The following is a 26,863-nucleotide window of genomic DNA, read 5'->3' on the forward strand; positions in this document are numbered from 1 at the left end:
GCGGTGTTTTCCTGCGTTTGTGCTGGAAAATAGCAGAAAGCTGATCTCTATGGTAAAGTACGTTACTCTTCTAATTTCTTTCATGAACCCGCTGAGGGGCTGTTGAATGCTTAAATCAATAGACCAGCTCTTTTTTTGCCCACTTTTTATGCCACTTGCAAGTTCTCTTTGAAGTAGCCAGTCATTTCAGAGTATCTCTGCCCCACTCCTTTTCCTTAAAGACCTTCATTCCACTTTTTTCTATTCTATTCTCTCCGCCTGTTTGGTCACCTTCTCTGATACCTCTTGCAGGTGATCTCACCTGTGGATGAACCTGCAGTAACTCCCGAGTGTTTCTGGTAGATCCAAACTCCTAGATGTAATGTTAAAGCGCCATCACCTGGTTGGTTCCAAAATGTAATAACTTTTTTATTCCTAGATCTGTCCTGTTACTGAGAAACTGGACTTCATGCTCTGCCCCAGTGTGGCAGCCGAGGTCCATTCTTTGTTCCTGGTCTTCACCCCCTGCCCCTTTCCTCCACTTCTCCCAAGTGTGCTTTCTCACCTCTTTTACTTGTCACGATCTGATTCAGAACATCTCCAAGGAACTTTCTTCCATTAACATTGCATTGTCTTTTTACTCGTGTACTAGGCATCATGCAAACAGTAGCTTTATTTTGAGATCTTTTTAAAAATGTTACTGTATTGTTTTGCACTAAACTCATTATACCTTTTTCTAAATCATTTTGTGTAGTTAGACACACACACACACACACACACAGTGTTTTCTGCACCTGCCACCTGCACTATGCGTTGTGCTCTTCACAGGCATTTTACGGATGCGTGGTGACTTGAATGACTTGACTCTTGAGGAGTGAAAGGCTTTGAGAAAAGCTCTTGCAGGCACGTGATGTGCCAAGAGTAAGGCTTGCCAGTAGTTGATATTAAATTACAGGCCATTAATGTCTCTTTGCACCAAACCTTGTTACTTATTGAGTATAAATTATATTCTAGAAATTGCTACTGTGTCCCTATTGAGTACACACCAGAGGTTTCTAAAATTAAATCCCTGAATATCATTTCTATAGACTTTATTTGCTTTAGATATAAGGATGAATAGGTATTAAATCGTGGGTTCCTCTCACTTTTCTCATTCTTCCTCCCCGCCTCAGCAAGCTGTGTAACGTTCTTGATCGACTGAATGTGATCGCCGAAAGTGTGGTGAAGAAAACAGGTTTCTTTGTAAACCGTCCCGATTCTTACTGTAGCATTTTGCGGCCAGATGAAAAGTATGTATGATTTTTAAAAACTTAAAGAATTTTGGCCTATGGATAAAATTATTCTAAATATGAGCAGAACACTCATCTTAACTTGGAAGATGGATGGGTTTATTCCTTTGGGGAGACGAGCTGCATGTAATGAACGTTCACTCTGGGTATCAGATTGCCTCAAGTGGTTAGGCAAGGTCTGTCCGGAAACAATCCAGCCATTGTTAGTATAATGAGAACAGTTTGCACAACATCAGTATAACTTCACAGCCGAGGAGAGTGGACTGGAATGTGAAGTGTAGACAATGACAGCTTCACTGTACTTGCCAGTGGGGGTGGTAGACACCATTGAGTGAGCATGTGTATTGTGTGGCCGTGGCGTTCAAAATTAGTGAGCAAGTAGAGCAATGAATCTGCATCAGATTTTGCATTAAGCTTGAACACTCCTCCACGGAAACTATTTGGACGATTCAAAGGCCATAGCTATGGACAGCTGGTGATTGGCAGCTTCATCATGACAATGTGCCTGCTCACACAGCACATCTCATGCAGAGTTTTTGGTGAAACATGAAGTCACCCAGGTGACTGAGCCCCCGCTACAGTCCAGATTTGGTGCCCTGCAACTTCTTGCTTTTCACAGAGCTAAAATCACCTTTGAAAGGGAAGAGATTTCAGACCATCAGTGAGATTCAGGAAAATACAGTGGGGCAGCTGATGGTGACTGGGAAAACTGTGTGAGGTCCCAAGGTGCCTACTTTGAAGGGGACTGAGGCATCATTGTCCTATGTACAATGTTTCTTGTATTTTGTACCTTTCCAATCAATGTCTTTATTTTTCATAGTACATGGCTGGATACCTTCTGGACAGGCCTTGTGTACCGTGGGATGGAAGCCATGGAATTTTTATATCTTGCTTCATGGAATAAAAATTACATAAAATATTTCTGTAAAGTAAAATTTTCTGCAATGAATTGTATTTTCCAGTATTAAGTAGGAGCAGGAAAATTTTTCTCTTACAAACTAAATACTAACATTTTAATAAAAATGATATTTATCATCATACTGTAGTTAGTTATTTGCTCATAATATTTCTTCATTACCATTATGTACCAAAATATTTTGTGAGCTTCTTCAGATCAAGGATCCGTGTTTTATTTACTTTTTAAGGAACCAATATTATATATTTTGAGCACTTTATTTGCAGTTAACAAAGTTAATTATAGTGGTAAAAATGAAGAAAAACAACTGACTAATTGTGCGTATGTCTTTTAGAGGTGATCCTTTTTTATAGCTTGAATATTATGGCGCCTGTCATTACTACTAGGCACATTGATTCACCAGGAGAACTCAGAGGACTCAGCATATCATACTCATGGCTGTGATTTGTTATGTCAGAGGATACAGAACAAAATCAGCAAAGTGAAAAGGTACCTGGGCAAAGTCCAGAGGAAATCAGACGCAAGCGCCCAGAGTCCTCTCCTAGTGGAATAGCACAGAACACGCTTAATTCCCCCAGCTACTTGTTGTGACAGCATGTCTGAAATGTTGCCAACTAGGACAGATTATTGGACACCCAGTGCTAGGGTTTGTTGCTGTTTTTTTTCATTGGAGGCTGGTCCCGTAGGGAGTCTGCTTGGCACGCACCGAAATTCCAGACTCCCAGAAGGAAAGGGGATATTCAGCGAAACCGTATTGTTTCTACAAACAGTTTAGACCCCGTGAGCCGCTCCTGTCTGTCCTGGGGTCGTGGGAACCCAAGTGCTCAGATGTTGGCCGGCGGGCGGCCCTGTAAGCTGCTCTTTCTGAGGACAGCAGGCAGGCCCAGTAGCTCTTCTCTGTACTGCATCTTCTTTCAAATAAAAACAAAATACTAATATCGCTATAGAGCGCTTAGGACATATCCCCATGCCGTCACTAGCACATGGAGAAGAACAAAAGTAAGGAAGGGAAATAATAAGGAAGCCTGCAAAAACAGCCAAAGGAATGAGAAAAGCTGAGGAGGTATGGAATCCTAATACCGAGGTGAAAAGGATAAGGCTTAGAAGATTTTAATAGAAAGATGTTCCGTAATTATTACTTATCTCTGTAGAAACCAAGCAAGAAATCAGCTGAAATTAAAGCAAGAGAGGTTTTGGCTGAACATGGGAGACAGAATGCCAGAGTGTAGGGCCCTGGGACAAGGTCAGACACCCCTTTCCTGGGCTCTCTTTGAGGAGAGCATGGATAGCCTTCCATCCCAGTTGTTCGCATATTAACCTACCCAAAAGGATGAAAGTAAGCAGAACCAGCTGATTACGTTGGTGCATGTAGCGCTATTCATTTGATTCTTGGTAAAGATCTAGTAGCAAAAATGAATACAGATTACATTATCAAAACTTTTTTTAAAAGCATGTATTTTTAAACAGGTGGAATGAACTAGGAGGATGTGTGATTCCCACTGGTCGCCTGCAGGTATAGATGACATTATATTATATTAATAGTGAGTAGAATGCACAGTAGATGATTTTTTCTGAATGCAATCATTGAGAGTTATACTTCTTGTTTAATGCAGAATTATTAATCATTTGGGAGTAATTTTTAAAAGCCGTACTGCTAGAGTTTAAATCCCAAAGGATGTTCGGCCAAAGTAAAAATGATCCACGGATTTTTAAAATACATTATACATTTCATTATTGGAAATAGAAACATAAACAGAAATGTGGAAAGAACGGGTTAGAATGACTTTGGAAAATGAGCCAGGTATGATCACTATATGTACGAATTATGCTTTAAGCGTGATACGACCCCAACTCCTGCATGTTTGGTTTGTACAGTACAGGAGACACATCAGGGAAAAAAGCACACATTTTGGTAATTGGTACGCGTGGAAAGTGTTATGTGTTTTATCTTGTTAAACTAAAGAAGAAAATTCAAATACACACCAGAAGGTATAATGATGCTGTTGCAGCAATAAGTGAGCGGCAGCTGTCACCTTTCACCATCTAAGAAGTAATCATTACTTGTTCAAGGAATAACACCCTACCTATAGCTTTTCCTCTACTTCCTAAGGGAAGGAAATCTCAGTAGGATGGAAGTTGTTTTGGTGACTGAATAGTGATTAAAAGTCTTAAGGTGTCTTTCTTTAGACGGGTGTTCTTCGAACCAACTGTGTGGACTGTTTGGATCGCACCAACACTGCGCAGTTTATGGTGGGAAAATGTGCTCTGGCTTATCAGCTGTACTCCCTGGGCTTGATTGACAAGCCTAATCTGCAGTTTGATACAGATGCAGTCAGGTAAGCCTTGTTTTCTGCCTTTTGAACGCTGGTAATGACAGTAAGCAAACCTGATTAATAATAAGGACTTTTATGAACTCGTTTGTGCTTTTAGCTTCTGAAAACTTATGTTGCTAATTATGCAAGTTAATGCATAACAAACATTTCTGTTAAATATGTGTGTATTGTTGCTATGGATTTTTGTGTTAATTATCAACAAACACTGTGTTCTTTAGAAAATTCCAAAGTGCTTTAAATAAATCCAAAATAGTGGGTTTTTTAAAGAAACAAGTCCAGGCTACATTATGAAAAAATAATAATGTGCCTTCATATATTTTGAATTAAAAATGGAAGACATATAAAAGATTGATTCTTCATTAAGGATTGGTTGCTTCCCTGTCATTGGATATCCATGGCATTGTGTGAAGTACGGTTTCTTGAAAATACAGTGATAGCTCTTACTTGTCATCTGAGATCGTCAGAAAGGCTGTCAGGAGAAGTGATCAGCTTGCAAGTAGCCAGACCCACAGATATCACAGCACTGAAAGTCTTTAACAGGCACTGGAAGGAACACAAGTCTCAAACGCGTGTTTCCAGGAAAGAATATGGTTTATCTGTCCGTGATCAGAGCATGTCTTCTTTTCTCAAGGCAATTCAGAGAGAGGAAAATTCTGCCATGGAAGATAAAGTGATCAGGCAGGCTGCAGAAAGTTAGGCATCCTTTTTTTTAAAGATTTTATTTATTTATTTTTAGAGAGGGGAAGGGAGGGAAAAAGAGAGGGAGAGAGAAACATTGGCCCTGGCTAGTGTAGCTCAGTGGATTGAGCCCTGGCCTGCGAACCAAAGGGTTGCCAGTTCGATTCCCAGTCAGTGCACATGCCTGGGTTGCGGGCCTGGTCCCCAGGAAGGAGCATGCAAGAGGCAACCACACACTGATGTTTCTCTCCTTCTCTTTCTCCTTCCCTTCCCCTCTCTCTAAAAATAAATAAATAAAATCTTTTAAAAGAAAAAAGAAACATTGATGTGAGAAACATCGATTGGTTGCCTCTCACATGTGCCCTGACCAGGGACCAAACCCATAACCCAGGCAAGTGCCTTGACTGGGAATCGAATCAGCAAGCTTTTGCTTTGTGGGAGCCCAACCAACTGGGTCACACCGGTCAGGGCAAGTTAGATGTCTTCTAATAAGTTTAGAACCATCTCGGTCTGACTTTGGTGGGTTATGTTCTTAGTGCCCCTACTGCCTTTTTAGTTTTTTCTGTGACTTTGTTGCTCATTAGACTGTTACTGTAAAATATAAAATATTTTGCATTTGTACTTATCTTCAAGTTGTAGAAGAATCTACTTGAAAGGAATGGCCCAGAGAATTTATAAACTAAAAGACTTGTTTTAAGTCTATGACTAAGTGAATAATGTGTAATACTTTTTCTAAAATTCTTTAATATCTGGATTCTTTTTTTGCTTAGGCTATTTGAGGAACTCTATGAAGATCATGGGGACACCCTGTCCCTTCAGTATGGGGGTTCTCAACTTGTTCATCGTGTAAAAACTTACAGAAAGATAGCACCGTGGACCCAGCACTCGAAAGATATCATGCAGACCCTGTCTAGATATTACAGCAATGCGTTTTCAGGTAATTCTGGAGTCTTAGGCATTTCTAAGACTTATCTCAATGTGCATTTTTTTTCTCATACATATACTTTTGTTTTAGCTCCTTGACTAGTAAAATTCAAAATTAAATGTTTGAGAAGTTTAAATAAAATAGAATCTGTCACTTAGAAAATGCTCAACAAACATTTGTTCAATAAATGCATGCATGAATAAACTTTGTATTTTAAATAAGGTCTGTTTGCACTTTGTCACCCCCAATTGGAACTTTTACATAATGCAAAATACTTTGATTCCTAGGCTTCTCTCTCTGTATTTCTGCTTGTGATATATAGATAAAAAATGTTTGAGAGTATTGAATCATTATTTTTAAAATAGGATTCATAGTCTTGACAATTGTCTAAGAATGTAAGTATCGCTGATTTTTTAAAAATGTCAGCTAGAAATGCATGGTAACGTTAACACTGAGTCATTTGCTTGTTTGATGACTTGCGAATACTGAAAGCAACAGGTTGTTACAATGGCACTTTTCCTGCCTCCATTCTGATGGGATTTCCAACACAGCAGATGTCACAGAGCAGAGTGATTGAGAGGCAAGGCCCCATGCACAGAATTCACAGGAGCGTGTACAGTGACTGAGTCTGCGAGTCTCTGGCTCTTGAACCAGATCAAGGAGAGAGAAGTTGACAGAATACAGAGAAGACTGGCAAAGACGTTCTTTGAAGTGAACTGTAGCTGTGCAGTGACTGTCACCACCCCCTTCTTCACCTCAAGGCTAGAGAGAGCAAGCTTCAACAGGACTCAGGGCCAGCTTGATGGGGTGGCCCACCGTTGGAGGGACCCCATGGAGCTGCTGGCTTCGGACGGCTGTGTAGAGAACCGGGAGCAGAGGGATGGGCTGAGGAGAGGGCTGCCGTGTTAGAAAGGGTCTGCCCTCCTAGAGTTGGTTGGGCCAAAAGATCCTTGAGGGTTTCCTGGGGACCATATTAGGCCCATGGGGGAGGGTGCTGGCTGGCATGGGGTCAGCCTAAGTCCTGGTCAGAGGGACCCTAGCAGTAAGAACCAGGAGGTGATCACTGGATTCCTAAGGAAGGAGCTGCAGGAAACTGATACGAAAAGTACATGTGCCCACACCAGAGGGTCCGCACGAGTCCCCAGTGATGATGGGAGCCTCTGAAGCAGGTGTGAAAGCATCCACAGAGGGGCCATCTTTCAACATTTTTCATGCCCAGAGAAAATGCAAGGCCAGTTTGCTACACTACTGTTTAAGTCTATTAGTTTTCTATGCTGTGTAACAGATTACTAAAAACTTGGCAGCTTAAAACAACCTGCGTTTATTATTTCACGATTTCTGTGGGTCAGAATTCCAGGCACAGCTTAGCTGGGGGTCTCGCACAGTGGCTTGCCAAGCTGCAGTCAAGATGTCATGCAGGCTGTGGCCTCATTGGGAGGTCTGGCTAGGGAGGGAGGTGCCTTGCACTCATGTGTTTGTTGGTGGAATTCGGTTCTTTGCAGGTCCTTGTGCTGTAGGTCTCATAGCAGCTTGCTTCTCCACAGCCGGCAAAGGAAGGAGTCTCTAGAATGAGGCTGCTAGCAAGACAGTCTTACAGAACGTAATACAATCTTTGGAATGATGTCCCATCTGCTTGCCATGTCCCATTGCTCAGGAATGAATCATGGCTGTCACCCACACCAAAGGAAGTCTGAATCAGTGTTACAAAAACCACAGAGTCCACTGTAGACCTTAAGATTATTTAGATATTTCTCTTTATGCATGGCTCTTTGAACCGGCTGTAGGGACTTAAAAATCAAAGTCTATTATTTTGAGCAAAAATTGTTTTTTAAAAGTTGTAACTTATTACTCTCCGTTTGGACTGAGACGGCAGTTCTCCGAAGCATGCTCAAACCAGCTTGACAGGCATACTGCATTTTCCTAGTGTGTTCATTCTCCCACTCTCCAAAATGACCATTTCACACCTGTCCTCTCTCTCCAAACCTACAGCCCCCCAGTTTCAGCTGATGACCTTGCTTCGTACTTCGTTGAGAAAACGAGTCATTGTGACCTCCATCTTCATCTTATCACCAAATGCAGAGCCGGTCCTTTTCTGCACCGCACTGTCTCCCTTGTATTGTGTTAAAGTGGTTGGAGGGCCCCCGCCCCGCCTTAGGCCAGCCAACCCCTGTGCTCTGAATCCCAGCGTTTCCTGTGGTCCCCATACATCATGTGTCTCCCTCTTTACTGCCTCTTTTCTGTTAGCACAGAAGCACACTTGAGTGGATTCCAGCTAACCTTTCCTTCTATCCTTAATTCTCCATCCTATTTCTCTGCACAAGCAAAACCTCTTGAAAGAGCTATCTGCATGCCTGTTTCCTCTCTCATATCCCATATTCTGCATCCGCTTCACTGGGCGTGTGCCCTGTCATGCCACTGAAACTGCTTGTCAGCATTGCCAACAGTCTCCACGGTGTCAAATCCCAGTGGTCACTTTCCGGTCTTTATCAGCCTTACTCAGCCTTTCAACACCTATTATCACAGCTGAAGAGTGTTCCTTTCCACTGCTGATTTCAGAGACCACTTTGTCACACACAAACTTTGATATTACTATATTATAATAACATATTTTACCTCCAAAATAAAGTTTTGGGCTGAATAAAAAGAATTGTTAGATTCAAGCGTGATCTATTTGAATGCAGTGCATCATAAAATTGGTTACTGTTTAGCTGTTTGAATGGAGGTTAAATGATACAAATTATTTTTTCCTTTATAACATGATTGAATACAAAAATAGGTAATCCTTTTGTCCTACAGAGAACCTACCTGTTTTAAGCCCTTGTCCATATCCAAAATACTTTTGTCTTCCTGCGGGTGATTGTCTTATTTGCTGTGAAACGTAGCCAGGAAAAAATCCTCAGGTTCGTGAGGCCCGTCGTCGTAGTCCAAGCTTCATAAGTGAGCATCAACTCCATAGATATATTTTAAGTTATAACAGCAGCAGTGCAGTCGAGAACTCTTTATTATGATCCTGTGAAAGAATATCTTTTATTTGGTTCTTTTTCTCACATCCTACATTTTGTCGTATTTACTTAAAATTAAAGGAAGCTACTGTTGGGTTTAAAGGATGAAAGAAACTCCTTGAAAACATGGCTGAAAAATGGAAAGCTTCTCTAGATAGAACCAGGATATTTTGAGGTACCACATAGATGAATTAAGGAGGGCCATTAAAGCTATTCAAGATGCATAAAGAATGTAATTACTATGAAGGCAGTGCATTTACTTTTATATTGTGTAAAGAGGGGATGATGATGTGTGCATCATTTAATATTTGATGTTTTCTCCCCACAAATGACAAAAGACCCCAAATATATTCAGCATATAAACACATGCCTTTTATATATTATTGTTAGCCTGAAAGGTAAGTGCTGATTTAATGGGATGCTTCCTATGAAACTACTAATAACTCGAATACGTATTTGATGTATCATATTTCATTTATTGTTTTTGCTGAAATGACCAAGTAGCCCAATGAGAACAGTGTTGCTAATTTCAGATATATCCATGTTTACAGTTGCTGTTGGAAGAAAATTGATTTCATCACAATGTTATTTCAAAAGCAGTCATTACTACTGTGCTGCCTTTTGAGTTCTGTACTCATTCTCAGAAAGAGGTCATTATTTATATTGTGCATGTCTGCCCCAAACTTGAATACACAGGGCTCCGAGACAAGGATGGAAAGAAGGAAATGAGGGGGAAAGAATGAAGGATGCTAGGGAGAAGGCAGTGCAGGTGGGAGGCGGGGGTTCATGAGACCACGGCTGTGCTTACTGTCATTTTTACACACATATATATGTATATGAGTGTGTGTATATATATATACATATATATACACACACACATACACAGACACACACACACACATACTTTAAGTATATTTACACAGTCAGCAATTTTGGAGTGGTTGAATGGTTAGAATGAGGCTGTTACCTGTGTGCCTGCTCTACCTTCATTATCAAACACAAAAGCGAACGGGCCAGGTCCACGACTCGGGGGGCAGGGTGGACAGAAAATATTGTAAACATATTCTCTGCTGAAGAAATGGAGAATATCTTTTCAAGGATTAAAAGTGGAAGCTATGCAAAACCAACTTGTTGAACGTCGTGCAATAGAATATGGATAATGTGGTTATTTTATTGTCTCTAACGTCTCTGCTTGTCTTTGAAATAAAGTGGACACGTATTTGTTTTAAGAAAACTAACAAATGGTGAAAATGTATTTTATTCTAAAACTAAAATCACTTCGGTATTACGGCACTATGGTATTACGAGTCATTCAAAATTCAAGAAGCGGTTTATGTACTCTGTCTTCTATATCATGAGAGAGATGGAGTAAAAAGGAAGCATTTTGAAGCAAATTTTGAATTCTGCTCAAATCTTGGTGGCTGTTTCAGATTTTGTGTGTATGACTCTTGAAGTATAAATACTGTTATTTTAAAAGTACCGTCTTTTGCCATGTATAGTGTACACTTTTTGCCCAGACTTTTGAGGGAAAAATAAGGATGCACATTATACATGGGTAGTACCAATTCCGTCTCTATATAAATGTTTTTGATTCTTTTATTTATGCTATGCATTCCAAGTGTAACTCTAGAAAGCAATAATGATATCCATATGCAAAATAATACCCTAGAATACAATAATTGGTTTTGTTTCTAAATATTAATTAATTAAAAAATTAAAATGAAAGATTTTTTTTCCTGAAACTTTGGGCCAAAAACGTGGGTGTGCATTACACACGGCAAAATACAGTGTATTCCGTGAAATCACAGCTGTTCCCTCATCCTCCTGAGAAACATTGTCTGAGTTGTATATGTCAGCAATGGAATTTCCAAATACGTATTTTTGCTTTTCAGACGCTGATAGACAGGATGCCATTAATCTCTTCCTGGGAGTTTTCCATCCCACTGAAGGGAAACCTCATCTCTGGGAACTCCCTACGGATTTCTATTTGCATCATAAAAACACCATGAGACTTTTGCCAACAAGAAGGTATTTTTCTTCCTACTTTACTATGTGAACTGAGATTTGATGTTGTTTTGAAAGTGAGATACTTTTTGGGTTTTTTTGAGAAATACTCACATAGGCCGAAGCAGCCAGTCTTCCTCCATGCCTGCCATGAGGAATTTACCATCGTTAACAATTGGTGTTGTGCATTTTCCATAAGATAAAATGTTTCAGAGCTTCATTAGTGAACATAAGTCACAGCCCCACTAACCGTCATTTTTGAGTGCTTCTGACGAACGTGGAGCTCTCAAGCACTCTAGGAGTCCGTCTCTGGTTTTTCAAGTGTGCTGTCTAAGCAGCATCACTTTGGCACTCTTCCCTCCAGGAAGCACAACTGACTCTTGGTGACGCTAGTAAAGACAGGAAATTAGAGCAGTGGCTTTAGTGGCAGATGCCACTCCCACCACTCCTACCCCTTACTTCGGGCTTTCTGAAGTCATTTACTGGTACAGGTTATTTTGATGAGAGTTAGATTGGTGGTAATGGTCTCAAAACAAATGAACTGTTTACCTGAAGCATTTTAATAAGACACCCTGTAATGTTGGCCTCAGGGTCAGGTAGACTTGAGTTGGAAGCTCTGTAGTTGTGTGACCTTGGACTGGTTACTTAACCTCTCTCCTGGTCTGCAAAATGTAAGTGACAGGCCACACTACACAGAGTTATTGAGAGGATTTAATGAGAAGATTCTTTCATGTTTTTAATTGAGAAGTCATGTACTAATAGAATAAATTTTGCCATAAGGGCAAAATGTTCACATATGTGAGGTTGGAGCCTGGTCCATTTGCTCAAATGTCAACTTCTCTTTCAAAGTACTCCTCTCTCCCAGCATCAGTGTGATGTAGCCCTTGTTTTGTGCAACCACACCTCCCAAACACTACAGTATTCATTGACTGTGCAAACTGTGTGGACAGACCACGAACAACTGGTGAATTAGCAAATGGCCATGTTACAGCTATTACCAAATTCTGTGTCACTTCAGGAATCTTTAGAATATTAATGAAGTGGCCCTGGCTGAGTAGCGTAGTTGATAGGAGCATTGTCCCAATATACCAAGGTTGTGGGTTTTGATTCCTGGTCAGGGCACATATAAGAATCAACCAGTGTAGACAAAAAACCATAAAAATCATAGATGGAAACACAGGCAGCAAAATCTCAGACATTGCTCTTAGCAGTATTTTATCAGCTATATCTTCTGAGGCAAGGGAAACAAAAGAAAAAAAAATAAATGGGACTACATCAAAGTAAAAAGATTTTACATAGCAAAGGAAATCATCAACAACAAAAAAAGACAACCCACAGAATGGGAGGACATATTCACTGATGCATCTGATAAGGACTTAATAACCAAAATTTATAAAGAATTTATAAAGCTCGATACTAAAAAAACTCCAAACAACCCAATTAAAAAATGGGTAAAGGAACCTGAATAGCCGCTCATCCAAAGAGGACATAAAGATGGCCAATAGACATATGAAAAGATACTCAATGTCCCTAATTATCAGAGAGATGCAAATTAAAACCACAATGAGATATCATCTCACATCTGTCAAAATGGCTGTTATCAATAAATCAACAAACAACAAGTGCTGGTGAGGACGTAGAGAAAAGGAAACCCTTTTGCACTGTTGGTAGGAATGCAGACTGGTGCAGCCACTGTGGAAAGCAGTATGGAGATACCTCAAAAAATTAAAAATGGATCTGCCTTTTGACCCAGTGATCCTATTTCTGGGACTATATCCAAGGGAACCCAAAACACTAATTCAAAAGAACATAAGCACCCATATGTTCATTGCAGTGTTACTTACAGTCGCCAAGATATGGAAGCAGCCCAAGTGTCCATCAATAGATGAGTGGATAAAACAACTATGGGACATTTGCACATTGGAATACTACTTGGCCATAAAAAAGAAGAAAGCTGTACCCTTTGTGACAGTGTGGATGGACCTGGAGAATATTATGCTGAGTGAAATAAGCCAGTCAGAGAAATAAAAATACTATATGATTTTACTCATATGTGGAATCTAGTGAATGAACTGAACTAACAAGGAAAATGGGGACAGACTCATAGATGGAGAGCAGGGTAATACCTGGGGGTGAGGAGATTAGGGGGTGGAAGAGCTGAGCAAAAAGGAAACAGGACTCGTGGACACAGACAACAGTGTGGTGATTTACTGGGGTTAAGGGAGTATAAAGGGACTTAATGGTAGTGGAAAAAAATTTAAAAAAAACAGTGAATGCATAAATAAGGGGAACAGCAAATCGATGTTTGTCTCAAATCTACAAATAAAGAAAAAAGAGTATATATGGAAGTGTCAGAGTTTATGTTTCTCAAATTTGTTACTGCAGTAACCAACTTAATATTTGAGCTTACTTTCCCTATCAGTGAAGCACTGCTGGTTTTTACATTAAATTTAATGTAAATAAATGGCTGCCTATATGAATATTTTTGTAGATAAACAAAACATTTGGGACTAATTATGTTTATTTCATGAGAGATGAATGTAAATACCTATATTTTGGCGATGCTGTTGACTATAGGTAAATATTGATGTTCTGAAATTTTATATTACTTTAAAGCAGCAATTATGAACCTCCTTCATCTCATGGTACAAATAAACTAATTACTAAAATGTGCAGCACACCAAAAATATAGTTTTGGCCAATCTGACAAAAAAATAGATACAATTCTGATTCATTCACACCAAATGGTGATTATTTATGTTGGGTGTTATAGTCAGGTATTGCATGCTTTAAAAATTCTAGGGGCACACCAGTTGAAAATCACTGCCTTAAAGTATTGAAGCTATTTTCACACAATTTTCTACTGCATGAATTAGCTGGAATATTGTAAGTGTAAATTAAACCACTGTTTACCTTGAGTTGCATAACTGAGGCAGGCACTGTTGGAGCAGCTTCTTCGTGGGAATAAAAGGAAGCTGGTGTTACATCCATTTTCTTAAAAAAAAAAAAAACAACACAAAAGCATCACTGAGGTGTGGAGAGAATGTGTCTTAATGGAAATTATCTAGCTAGTTAGATGATTCTACGAGCCTGCTACTAAAAATTTGATAAACCATTTCACATCATTCCCCTTCCTAGCTCTCATGAACTTTGATATAGCATTTTGTCCCTAAATTGCCATTTCATCAGGACTTGACTTAGAATTAAATTCAGTTTTGGGGGAGAAGGCAGTTCAGGATTCTCTCAGATGCTCTGCGCATAGCGGATGAGGGTGCCAGTGGAAATCCAGCTGACGGCAACTCCCGCCCTTACTCCCCCTGGCCTCTGCGATCCAGTGGTAATTGTGGAGATGGACAGGGCCCACGCTGGTTTCTGCAGGAACTTGTTTAGGACTATCCATTCACGTCTTGCCTTTGCTCAGCTCTTTTAATTAGCTGTACACACAGACCCATACTCATGGGGCAGAGTCATCTGGCTCTCAGACAACTATATGCAAGAGAACCCTGGTTATGGGACCTGGGTCAGGGCCCTGCCACTCCCGGGGTGGCAGAGTGATGCAGGCTCAGTCCCTGGGGAGAGTGAACAGCAGCTCAGAGAGTCTGGCAGAGTACAACCAAGTCTTTTCTTTTTTTAATCTAAAAGTAAGTACATGAGAGCATCTCGACTCATGGATGTGTTTATGGCCTTTTTGTAAACCTGTCACATAGTTGAAACTAGAAAGGGGTTGGGACAAGAATTAACATGTTGAAGACTTACTGTGCCAAAAGCTTCACAAACATGTTTTTAAAAGAAAAAGAAATTAACTTTGACCTATGAGGCAGCACCTTACTGTAGACCATATAACCCCTTTCATCCAGTGAATTGTAGAGAACCAGTGTTTACAATCAATCCATCTTATCTTTTCTTTAAATTTTATAGTTATACTTACTGGTGGACACCGGAGGTAATAAAACATTTACCACTGCCTTATGATGAAGGTAGGTGTACTGTTTCTCTTTTAGTTGTTATGCTAACATACAATGGTCTGGCGCAAATAACGCCCCTTTTTATTACAAAATCCTAAGCATGTAATTCTGTAACGTAACAATATCACACTCAAGCACACCATATGGTGTTTTAGGTGAGATGTTCAAGTTAAAACTATACATTATCACAGCCATATTATTACCCTACCAATCACACTCAGGCAGACCTTACTCCTGCCGGACCCGGTATTTTGGAATTATTCCTAAATGAGCTCAAAGCACTACATTCTTTGCATATAATTTTTTATTAGAGAGAAATGAATGGCTGCTCAGTGCTATGTTGCTGTTACAGTGGATAAGCTAAGATATCATGACATCTTAGCTTTTTAAAGGGCAGGGATTCTGTTATACTTCTTTTATCTAAGTTGGCCAATGTCTTGTATTGTGTCTTACAGTCATTAGGTATGTCCCCTAAATATTTGGGAGATATATTAGTTTGTCATTTTATTTTTTTAAAAGATTTTATTTATTTTTAGAGAGAGGGAAAGAGAGGGAGAGAAACATCGATATGTGAGAGAAACCTGGGTCAGCTGCCTCTCGTGTGCCCCCAGCTGGGGACCAGGCCCTCAACCCAGGCATGCGCCCTGACTGGGAACCAAACCAGTGACCTTTAGGTTCAAAGGCTGGTGCTCAGTCCACTGAGCCAAAACAGCCAGGGCAGTTTGTCATTTTGCATTAGTACTGATTATATTTCTAGGTATTTGGGGAGAATGGGAAGAAGGGAAGACCATTCAAAAGGAGATATGAAAACTTTTCTATGTCTAAACTGAAAAAAGTTACAAATGTGTATATAAAAGTACATTTTAGTCACTAAAGTTTAGATTAAATTTTATTGCCAGAAAGGCAGGAAAATTTTTGTATTAAAAGAATACCCTCAGATGTACAATACTTCAGGATGATGTTTCCAAATTTAAATTTTTGACTAGTTTTAAATAGAGTTTGATCCTGGCTCATACTGATGTCCCTGACTCGAGGTGAGCCCATTTTCCAGCTTGTGAGTGAGCACCGAGTGAGCCCTCCTTCCAGGCCGGAGCACTCTGGCTGAGGACCCCATCTGGCCATGCTTAGCCATCCCAACTTTGGATGGCAAAGGCCACAAAGTAAGAAGACTGAAAATGATTTTTAGTTCTTAATACATTATTTATTGATTTATAAATTATTTGTGACCTTGTAATTCTGGGTAAAATCATAACTTATATTGCTATAAAGCTTTGGTTGTTCTGGAACAAAGGAAAGGACTTTAACAACCTAACAATGGCCATAAACAGGATTTGAAATAGAGGGGGAAATTTAGTGAAATAGCGACATAATTTTTATCTAGAAGGCAGAGGGTATTTATTTAAGAGCAAAAAAGAATTTAAAAAGATGAGTAATTTAACTTCTAAAATAACTCCCTGCTCTCATCCTGACTCCCAAAGGCCCTCCCACCTCCTTTTGCTCTTGCATATTCCCCAAAGCTTTGCATTGCATATTCTATGCTTGCTTCTCGTCCCTTCCCAGAGCGTAAGTACTGAGGCAGGAGCTGAACTTTGTTCGATGCGCTCTCTGTGAATACAGTTGATGTTACAGATGTTTGCTAGATGTAATCTGAAGACTTTAAAAGTAACAGACAGTATCTCTCTTAGTTATCTGTGCTGCGAACTTAAAGAGGTTGACAGTGAAGAAATTTCACCGATATGAAGAAGAGATTGACATCCACAACGAGTTCTTCCGACCATACGAACTGAGTAGTTTTGATGATACCTTTTGCTTGGCTATGACAAGTTCAGCACGGTATGTTGTGAGTACTACTGTAAGGACTTGGGGACTGTAGTTTTCCTAGTTCATACAGATGTGTCTTATTTTACCGGCAGTCTGTTCTGCAAGCCTGCTGGCGGGTTCAGCCCCTGAATACCTCCCATGGTTGGGAGCCTGCTACTTCAGGAAACAGTCCTCTCTATTGTTAGAAAACTGGGTTAAATTTCTTCCCTTTAATAAGTTGAAATATTTCTCCCACTGGTCCTAGTTTGTCATTTGTAATAAACCCAATTTTTTAAATCAAACATCGGAGTTGAGAGCTAACATAATTAGCAGGAAAAAGCATGGTCTTTGGTATGGAAAGGCTGGGATATGAACCTTAGACCCTCCACTGCCTACCTCTGTTACTTTAAGAAAATTATCCAACTTATGTAGATCTTGGTTCCTTCATTCCATATAGGTAGGGGTGTATGTGAAACCACACACATATTCACACATATACCAAGTGCCTGATGTAGTGCCTAAGACAGGTGGATGACTGATAAATGGTGACCGTCATTATATTACAGTTTTTATTGGGCACAAGTCAGGTCCTGTTCCTCTTCTGTTATTACAGCTATTAAGATACTTGAGGAAGTATAATTAATTTTTTTCAGAGTAAATATCCTTCATTCTTTCATAACGCATGTGACATTTTTTCAGAGTTTCCATCCTGGTCTGCCACAGTTGAACAAACTATATTTTTCTGTGTCTCTTGTAGACTTTGGTGGGGCCTTTTTTTTTTTTTAAATTTTATTGTTATTCAAGTACAGTTTTCTACCTTTTTCCCTGGTGGGGCCTTTTAGAAAAATGATAAGACTACAATAAGAAAATTAGGCAAAGCAAATCACTTCTTGATTATTATGTTTAAACTAAAGTTTACATTTTTGTATTTTAAATTTTCTTCCAATGTGATATATGAATGCCTAAGCTTAAGTGGTACATATAGAAACATATTTTATGGTTTTCTTTCCTACAAATTACTCTACATTTTGCTTCAATTTTAGATAGAAAACTTGAAGTATTTACTTGCTTGGTTTTCAACTAAATTTATTAAAATTTAGCAATTTTAACTGCAAGGTCATTGTCATCTCCAGAATCTTTCGGTTCAGCAAAGGATGACTGAGGTTTCACGTATGTATAAGTACAGATATGTACAGTTGATTTCCTTTATTTGTAGGAGTTTTGTTCTGCACAGTTCCTGCAAACACGGAATTAGAGAACATGGACCTTTGCTCCTAGGAGAAGTGCAGGGTTAGGTTCCTATAAGCCTCTTGTCACGATGTGTCATCAACCTTTCAATATGCAACCTTGTTTTCTGTGTTTCTGTTTAAAGAAACCTTATTTAATATTGTCAATTTATTAACATTGAGCACACAACCAACAGCATTGTAACTCACGCCTGAATGAAGCTTCTCTAACACACTTATTTTCTCTACAACACACAACTTTCTTATGCTTAGAAACACAAAACAGCTTCAGCACCAGCTGGGGAGCTGTTAGCTAGTGAGATCACAAAAATAAAAGCACAAAATTATGAAAAACATGGTACTAAATAAACTATGAAAAGGATACTTTTTTACAGTATGAGAGCTAAAACAGGAAGGCAGAGTTCTGCCTCAGCTGGGAAGTGAGCATTGGGTTCCTCTAATTCTTCACTTTTTGGCACATGCCTGTGTCTTGGGGTGATCATGAAAGCTATGAGTATTGATTTGGGGTTACAAATAAATTTTAGTGAGTAAGCAAATTCTCAAATATGGAGTCAATGGATAATGAGGATCAACTGTATATGTTCAAAAGAAAGAAAGAAAAATTAAACAAAACACACAATGAAATACTACTCAGCTATAAAAAAGAAGGAAATCTTATGAGCAACAGCATGGATGGACCTGGAGAACATTATGCTAAGTGGAAGAAGCCAGTCAGAGAAAAACAAGAACCCTATGATTTCCCTCAGGTGGAATCTAATGAATAAAATGAACTGACAAGCAAACCAGAGACAGACTCATTGGTAGAGAGCAGATGACAGCTGTCGGGGAGGGTGTTGGGGGCTGGACGGGGAGGCATTGAGTAAAAAAAGAGAAAAAACTCATGGACACAGACAATAGTGTGGTTGCCAAATGGGGGGGAGTGGAGGAGGGTACAGGGGGGACAAATGGTGATGGAATGAGACTTGACTCGGCGTGGTGAACACACAGTACAGTGTACAGAGGATGTGTTGTGGAACTGTGCACCTGAAACCTGTATAATTGTGGTACCCAGTGTCACCCCAATAAATTCAATAAAAAGGAAAAAAATTGTAAGTAGGAAAAAAACAATTTTAAACTTTTATATTTGCCTATTAAAAGAACTATGGAACACCTTTTAAAAATAAAATGTAATAAGATTGTTACAGCAAAAAAAAAAAACAAAAAAAACACTTTCAAACTGTTTAAGAGGCATTTTGAGTCGATTCAGTATTTCTTTATCTTACCAAAATGTAACATTGACTTACACTTGGAACAGCATCCTTGCTAATAACTGTTGCCGTTTTGGCATCCAGTGAGGATTTGGGTCTGGCTTCAGCAGTAATAGGTAGGCATTGCATAGTGAGGACATAGCTTTAGCTCTTAGTAGGTGGTAAATTAAAATTTCTATTTAAAGTGTTCCAGCAGGGTTCTAATGAATTAACCTTAGCCTAATGAGGGGGACGCGGATACTTTAATTCATACCACTGCCTGTCTGATCACTGTGTCAGCCTCCCAGGTGGTATAGTGTAATCAAAACATTGTCCACGAAACTGAGTGGCTTAGTGGTTTGTCATTGGTTTTATGAGTTTAATTTTACCTGAAAACTAATCACGATATACAACCAGAGAGTATACGTCTTAGCAGTAATTCAGATATCAACTCTGTCCCAGTAAACAAAATCATTAAATTCATAAGCACTGGGCCGCATAATCATGAAGAAAATTCACAGTGAAGACCGATAACATTGACATTAGCTAGTGTCGTTAGTTCATGGGGTTTTACGGCCCCGCTCACCTCAGCTCCCCTGAGCATTTGGCTCAGAATACAGAATCAGCTCTGTGTTCTGTGTGCTCACAGCTGTACACCTCCTCTCGCCCGCACCTGTGTGTAGCTCCAGGGGCTAAGCAGGAATAGTATAAAAATGTGAATTGAATGGAAGCCAATATTCTCTGGATGGACAGTGATTCATATGGAATGTTTTTCTCCTCTTTCTTCAGTGACTTTATGCCCAAGACCGTTGGCATTGACCCAAGTCCATTCACTGTGCGTAAACCAGATGAAACTGGAAAGTCAGTGTTGGGGTAAGATTCGCGTATATGGATAGAATGACATTTTACTTATTTATTTTAGAGTGAAATATTAAAGCTTCATGTAAAATAATATAGCACTTGCCATATACCCTCCACCTGAAACCAGCGACTCACGTTGCAGAGGTTGGGGCACAGCCCTGTCACTGCACCTGTACAGGGAGCTTTTATCCAGCGCTGAGACCGCTGAGGCGGTTCGACGTGAAAATGGAATTTAGGGGAGTTTCCGCAACATGGGGCAGTTTATTATTTTAAGTTAGGAATATCACAGATATAAAGGCAGGTAGCAGATATTATGTGCTGTGTCCTTTAAATAGCTCAGGATCCTCTATTTCCCTCAACATAAAATACTTAGGTAAAAATTCATATTCATAGTATTTATTTTTTGTTTTATTTGTAGTATTTATTTTTATTCACATCCTGAGGAAACATTAAAGCAAATGTATTCAGAGAGGGAGATTAATAGATTTTCTGTGTATTACTGTAACATGGTTCGGGGAAGACTGTTACGATACCCAGTAATACAGGGAAGAAGACAAACCATGTTTACGTCTTTGTGCTTAGAGACTGGAGGGAAATGTGTTGTGTTCCAGCAATAAGAACCGCTGGTTCTGCCACTGACTTGAATCATCCCAGTGATAAGGTTTCTCCTAGACCCTACCCAGAATCCCTGACTGGCTGCAGACAGGGTCCGAATTATATTTAGGAGCATGTATGGGGTCCTAATGGGGTTTTAACCACATGCGATTCATACAGTGGGATGTGTATTACTCCTTTCCAGACACATTATTTCTATGACTTAACAGTGGCTTTAAATAGCAACACGTTAAGCTCAGGACCAGATGCTAAGGAATTTAAAAGAAAGGATCCTCAGGAGTTTAGAATTCAAGGATTTCCTAGGACAGATACATAAATGACCAGCTATATTAGTGTATGGCACAGAAATGCTGTTAACTTTGAAATTTTTAGTTGCAGAAAGTCAGAGAAAGTCTAATTTATCTTCTATAATATCTAACCCGTGGTCACAGAGTATGGCAATTTCCTTTCCTAGAACATTTCAGAATATTTATGAATTTTAAGTCCCTTGTAGATAATTGTTTTCCAAAGAATGAAGTATTAAACATTTTTCATAAAAACTAAAAATTATAAAATATTTTCTCAATTAAAAAAACAATATTCTTACTACTCTCAAATTTGGAACTAAAATACAAGTAAATGCTTTTGTAAGTGTCAGTTCTTTCTGTTTGGTCTCCCCATCTATTTCCTACCATTAGAAGCTATGTTCAGCAAATATAATTATTTACCAGTAACACAATAAATTTTAAAATTTAGCTCATGTTCATCAGTTGCTCATTACTCTGGTAGAAATAATCAGCTGAAACTGATTGATAAAAACATAGAAGGGAAGGAAATATACATGGATTTGGCTCTTGACCTTTTCTTGAAGCTTTTACAAGTTACGGTTGATTTTACTAATATCTCAAAACATATGGTCTTTTATTGAACCATATATTTTTGAAAATATTGATTTTGGCTACCAAGGAAAGGCACAATAAGACTTTTCTGCACTGGTTTACACGAACATACAGGTTTATTTCCAAAATTTATAACAGTTTAAATTCACAGTAGGTCAGTACTTGTTATACATTGTAAAATGTTAAGGTTTTCCCTTTAGCACAACTTGAACTCAGGAACTCGTTTTCTCACGGTCATGGTCTCATGCTTTACTAGGACGGAGGCTTTGGACAGAGATGCACAGTGAGTGTTGAGGGTTCTGTTTAGAGATGCTTCACCTTCATATTTATCTTTCCAAAGAAACAAAAGCAACAGAGAAGAAGCTGTGCTGCAGCGGAAAACGGCAGCCAGCGCCCCGCCACCGCCCAGCGAGGAGGCTGTGTCCAGCAGCTCTGAGGATGACTCTGGGACCGACCGGGAAGACGAGGGCTCCGTCTCCCAGCGCTCCACTCCAGTGAAGATGACCGACACAGGAGACAGTGCCAAAGTGACCGAGGTGCCTGTTGGGGGTGGGGCTTGTGTGGGCCAGCACAGGGCTCTGGAGAATGATCTCTAAAACTCTACTTTCAGTCAAAAGGCTGAAAGCAAGAAAGGTTGTGTTCTCCCATTCACACCGTTCTAATGTGTGCTGCCCGAGGGCACTGCAGAGAGAAATCCATTTAGCACAGACAGACAAAATGAAAATGGCTTCATTTTGAAATAAAAGTGGTGTTTTGCTCCCGTGTATAACAGTGAAATTCTTATTACTTTAGAATTGTTAAGAGAATCCTGTTCCTCTTTGAACAGCCCATCCTCTTACAGGCTCATTTATTCCGTTGCTCAGCACAATGTTGGAATTCAGGCTTTGGGCCTGGGCCTCACCACCTTTGCATGGCCCCAGTGCAATTTGGTATTATCAACATATTACACGGGGGGAAAAGGGAAGTAAACAACAAAAGAACCAAATCAGCTTTGAGGGGAAATTTGATTTCTAGAAATAGTGAGAAATCATTAGAGGTCAATATGGCAAATAAAATGTGATGATACAAGAACTGAATCCATTATTCCAGGAGCTGGCCAACTACAAGCAATTGGCCCAATGCAGGTGGCTGTTTTTGTCAATAAAGTTTCATTGGCACCCAGCCATGCCTATTTGTTTATATGTGTCTGTGGCCGTTTTTGTACTCTATAACAGCAGAATTGCATAGTAGCTGTAGAAATGGTATGACCCAAAGAACCTAAAATATTTACTATCTGGCCCTTTCAGAAGCATTTGCTAACTCCTGTAGTATACTAAATCAACTAGTAATTATTTAACAGTTTTTTTACCCTAAAACAAACTATTTTTAGTAGAAATAAAATGAAATTAAAAAAAAAAAAAACATTAACTGAGAAGTTTAATGAATACAAGGTCTATCCAGAAACAGTCCAGCCATTGTTAACGTAAAGAGAACAGTTTGTGTGACACTGATATAGCAAGGAGAGTGGACTGGAATGCACGTTCATGAACAATGACGACCTCACTGTACCTGTCCGTGGGGGTGGCAGACACCACTGAGTGAGCATGTGTACTGTGTGGCTGTCACAGTCAAAATGACTGAGCAAGGAGAGCAACAAATCTGCATCAAGTTTTGTGTTAAGATAGAACATTCCTGCATGGAAACTACTCAGATGAGCAGGAAGCCACAGCTATGGGCAACCGGTGATTGGCAGCTTCATCACGACAACACACCACTCATGCATCACGTCTCGTACAGAGTTTTTGGCAAAACCTCAAATCACCCAGGTGACTCAGCCCCTCTACAGCCCAGATTTGGTGCCCTATGACTTCTGACTTTTCCCAAAACTAAAATCACTTTGAAAGGGAAGAGATTTCTTACTGTCAATGAGATTCAGGAAAATGTGATGGGGCAGCTGATGGCGATTGGGACAACTGGGTGAGGTCCCAAGGTGCCTACTTTGAAGGGGACTGAGGCATCATTCTCCTATGTACAGTGTTTCTTGTATCTTGTATCTTCTTTAATAAATGTCTCTTTTTCATATTACATGGCTGGATACCTTCTGGACAGACCTCATAGATTCAAGAAACATTGTGATTTCTTTTGTGGAAAAAGTCACAGGTTCATTTTCTTCACTTCTGGAAATAAGTAATATGCTAGATGTCTAAAAATTCTTCCTGGTTCCCTTTATTTTTTTAAACCACAGAACATGGTCCAGCCCATGAAAGAAGTATATGGCATTAACCTCTTTGATGGCCTCTCAGAGGACGATCTCTCCATTTATTCCAGGTAAACTACTATGTAGAGGTTGAGACAAAATGCCAATGTCTTATTACAATAACTTATGTCTAGTTTAACTTTTCAAAAATTAAAATAGTCAATACAGAAGGAAATGAATTCTATCTGGAATACAGTAGTGGCATTTTAGAAGGTCAAATTCAGAAACACTGACTTACATTTGGAGGTAAAAGGCCTATTGCCTGAGACTCTTGGAGTCTCTCATGATAAAAATTTATCATACGTACGTGTATTTCACCACTTGCATAGAAGCTGCAGACTTAAGCACTAACACAGCTCTGCAGTAACAAATGCTCGATATTGGGTACAGACAAACCTGAGATACTGCCCACTGAGGACCTTGCAGTCACTTCAGCTCTGGGCTGCTGGTCTGGTGGGAACAGTGTCTGAAGAGGAAAAAGGGAGCCATGGTGTTAGGTGCCAATTCAAAATGTTAAAGACCTTTGAGAGGTAGATCTAACTGAAAGGAGAGGCGCCACCAAAAGCCATTCCCTGAAATCGCGGGCATAATTTGCTTATTTATGTGTGTTTTTCTGAGCAAACTTGTCGTTACCAGATTCACAAAAGAATCCCTCACCTGGAAATCCTGAAGAAACCGATGAGACCACTGCAAATACTCCCTCAGCCTAATACATGCATTGAGAAGACAATTATTTTTTCACTGTTTCTATATAATTTCATTAGCAGTTATTATGCTAAAATTCACATTTACAGGATCCAAAGGACTGTCTTAGAAAATTCTAAAGCATATGTGATTAGACTTTAACAGTAAGATAGAACATATTCTCATTATAGTACAGCCCTTAAAAAGTCAAGGATAATAGAGAATTAAGGACAATTCTGTCAAACTGGAAATCACCTGCGTGCACCATTCCCCTTAAAGCAACGTTCCATGAAAGTGTAGTATATTTCTGTGAACGTGAATTTCAGTGGCAAACATTAGCTCTCCAACAACTGACACTAAAGGGAATTCCAGTCGAAACACAAGCGCAGAGGCTTTCGTTATAGAGTCATGGTAGTTCTATAATGAGACCCTTCATTCATATAAGTTTGCATATGTAAACACTGTAACATAAGTGAGCACTGATCGTCCGTTCTTTATTAAGGAGGGTGTTTCATGTATGGAATTCGTCATACTGGATATTGCCACCTTTTTTACTTTGAGCTAGTAGTAAGATCTGTGATATAATATGTAAAATATAAAAATGCACAGTATTTCTTGACTGCAAAAGCACTGGTGTGACTGCATCCCTGTCTTACCAGAACCCAGGTGGGCCATTCAGAACTCAGCCACGCCCTCCTCCCTCCTTAGCACAAAGACTTGCATTCACTTCTTCATCACATGGTCACAACAGTGTAGCTACTCTTTATTAGCTGAAGTGGGCCTTTGTAAGGAACGTGGGCTGGAAGACTGAATTATCTGGGGTTAGTGACTGAGTAATATGACTGCTTGTTGCAGAGGGCATGAGTGGACATGTCAAGGGCTGACATTTTGGCTGTGTTAATTAAGCTAGAAGTTGCTTTAGGCATGACTTTCACTGGAGCCTTTTTACTCTGACTGCCCCTGAGGGCGCACCTCCAGTTCTCCCACCTTGGGGAGTGAGATAGGGCCTTGTTCAGCCACAGCAGCCCTGGGAAACAGTCTAAGAAGGGTGCAAGGGCGGGCCTGTAGGATAAAGATTGCTGCAGGGGAGGAGGGACCCTCGTCTCGGAATAAGATTCTGTGTTCGCTATTATGAACATCAACAGGGTCTTTGGGTCAACAGGGTACGTTATACCCTTTGCAGGGTGTAGTACTTCAGTGTTTTATCTGTTCTTGAGACAACTCTGTAGTAGATGTCATCATCCCTCTTCATAGGCTGAGAGCACAGAAAGAGCCATTCAGTGACATCCTGGAGACCTCTCCTGTGCTTCTTGGGTATCTGTGATTTAGACTGTGCCATTCTCTTTATTCTCTTGATAATGTCAGCTGCCTCTGCTTATCATGCAGACCTGGGGGAAAGGGGAGAAGCAGGAGCCTGGCCATCTCTTCCTCTCTCTGCGAGTGTCCCCTTCCTGTGGTCAGACCCCCCTATTGGCAGTTGTGGTGTCTCCCCTCTCCATCTGTCATGGGCACTGCTATAGGCAGAGGAAGCCTCCCTCCATCATATCTGCGCATTGGGTAGCTGTGCTAGGGGGTGGCCAAAGATGTCCAGGGACTGATTGGAACCCCGTCTTGCTCCAGCTAGGTCCTGGGGCTCTCTTTGTGGCTCCTCTGACCCAGAGAGCAGAGCTTCAAGGTCAGGGCGAGAGCCCACGTAGTTCTGCCCTGTATGGTGAGATGCCCTCTCCCACTGTTGTTCTGCACCCAGTTGGCTAGACTCACGAAAGTTAGTGCATGTAAACACGGTGCCCTCGCCTGACGTGCCTGTCAAAGCTGCCACCTGGGCTGCCTCACCGCGTCGTGTGGGCAGGGAGGCGATGCAGCCAGAACTGGCTTCTGCAGCCTGTCTTCCAGCTTCCTGTTCGCCTGCCTGTTTTTCCTGTGTTGACCCTCAGCCACCTTCAGACTCCTGAACACCTCGTGGTTTTATCGTTTTGTTCTAATTCCGAGCCCTATTCTCTGCACCTTCCTTTGCCCTCAGATTTTCTGATAGCTTTTGTTTGCTATCTTGACCACACCCAGAAGTTTACTGACTTCCTCAAAGCCTCAGCCCTGGCCAAATCTTTTTTTTTTTTTTTAGTTCTGACCGTGATTGTGCAAATGATTTGTAAGTTTAAAGTTCTGTACAAATATTAGATGTTATATGACATTCTTTTAAAAAATGCATCAAAAATGTTCACTTGGTA

At 40.1% G+C, this 26,863-nt stretch overlaps 1 protein-coding gene across 1 annotated transcript in view; it reads left to right on the forward strand.

Annotated features, from left to right (window-relative positions):
• FIG4 (FIG4 phosphoinositide 5-phosphatase) overlaps positions 1–26,863 on the forward strand; it is a 102,118-nt gene that overhangs the window by 42,901 nt on the left and 32,354 nt on the right. Inside the window, exons 12-21 of the mRNA XM_024551803.3 lie at positions 1,152–1,268; positions 3,652–3,697; positions 4,372–4,520; positions 5,966–6,132; positions 11,015–11,150; positions 15,045–15,103; positions 16,777–16,924; positions 20,154–20,237; positions 22,059–22,254; positions 23,943–24,025. Of these exons, the coding sequence (XP_024407571.1) occupies positions 1,152–1,268; positions 3,652–3,697; positions 4,372–4,520; positions 5,966–6,132; positions 11,015–11,150; positions 15,045–15,103; positions 16,777–16,924; positions 20,154–20,237; positions 22,059–22,254; positions 23,943–24,025 (1,185 nt within the window). The remainder of the gene's footprint in view (positions 1–1,151; positions 1,269–3,651; positions 3,698–4,371; positions 4,521–5,965; positions 6,133–11,014; positions 11,151–15,044; positions 15,104–16,776; positions 16,925–20,153; positions 20,238–22,058; positions 22,255–23,942; positions 24,026–26,863) is intronic.

This window comes from Desmodus rotundus, chromosome 11 (assembly GCF_022682495.2).
Source record: "Desmodus rotundus isolate HL8 chromosome 11, HLdesRot8A.1, whole genome shotgun sequence".
Classification (NCBI taxonomy): Eukaryota; Metazoa; Chordata; class Mammalia; order Chiroptera; family Phyllostomidae; genus Desmodus; species Desmodus rotundus.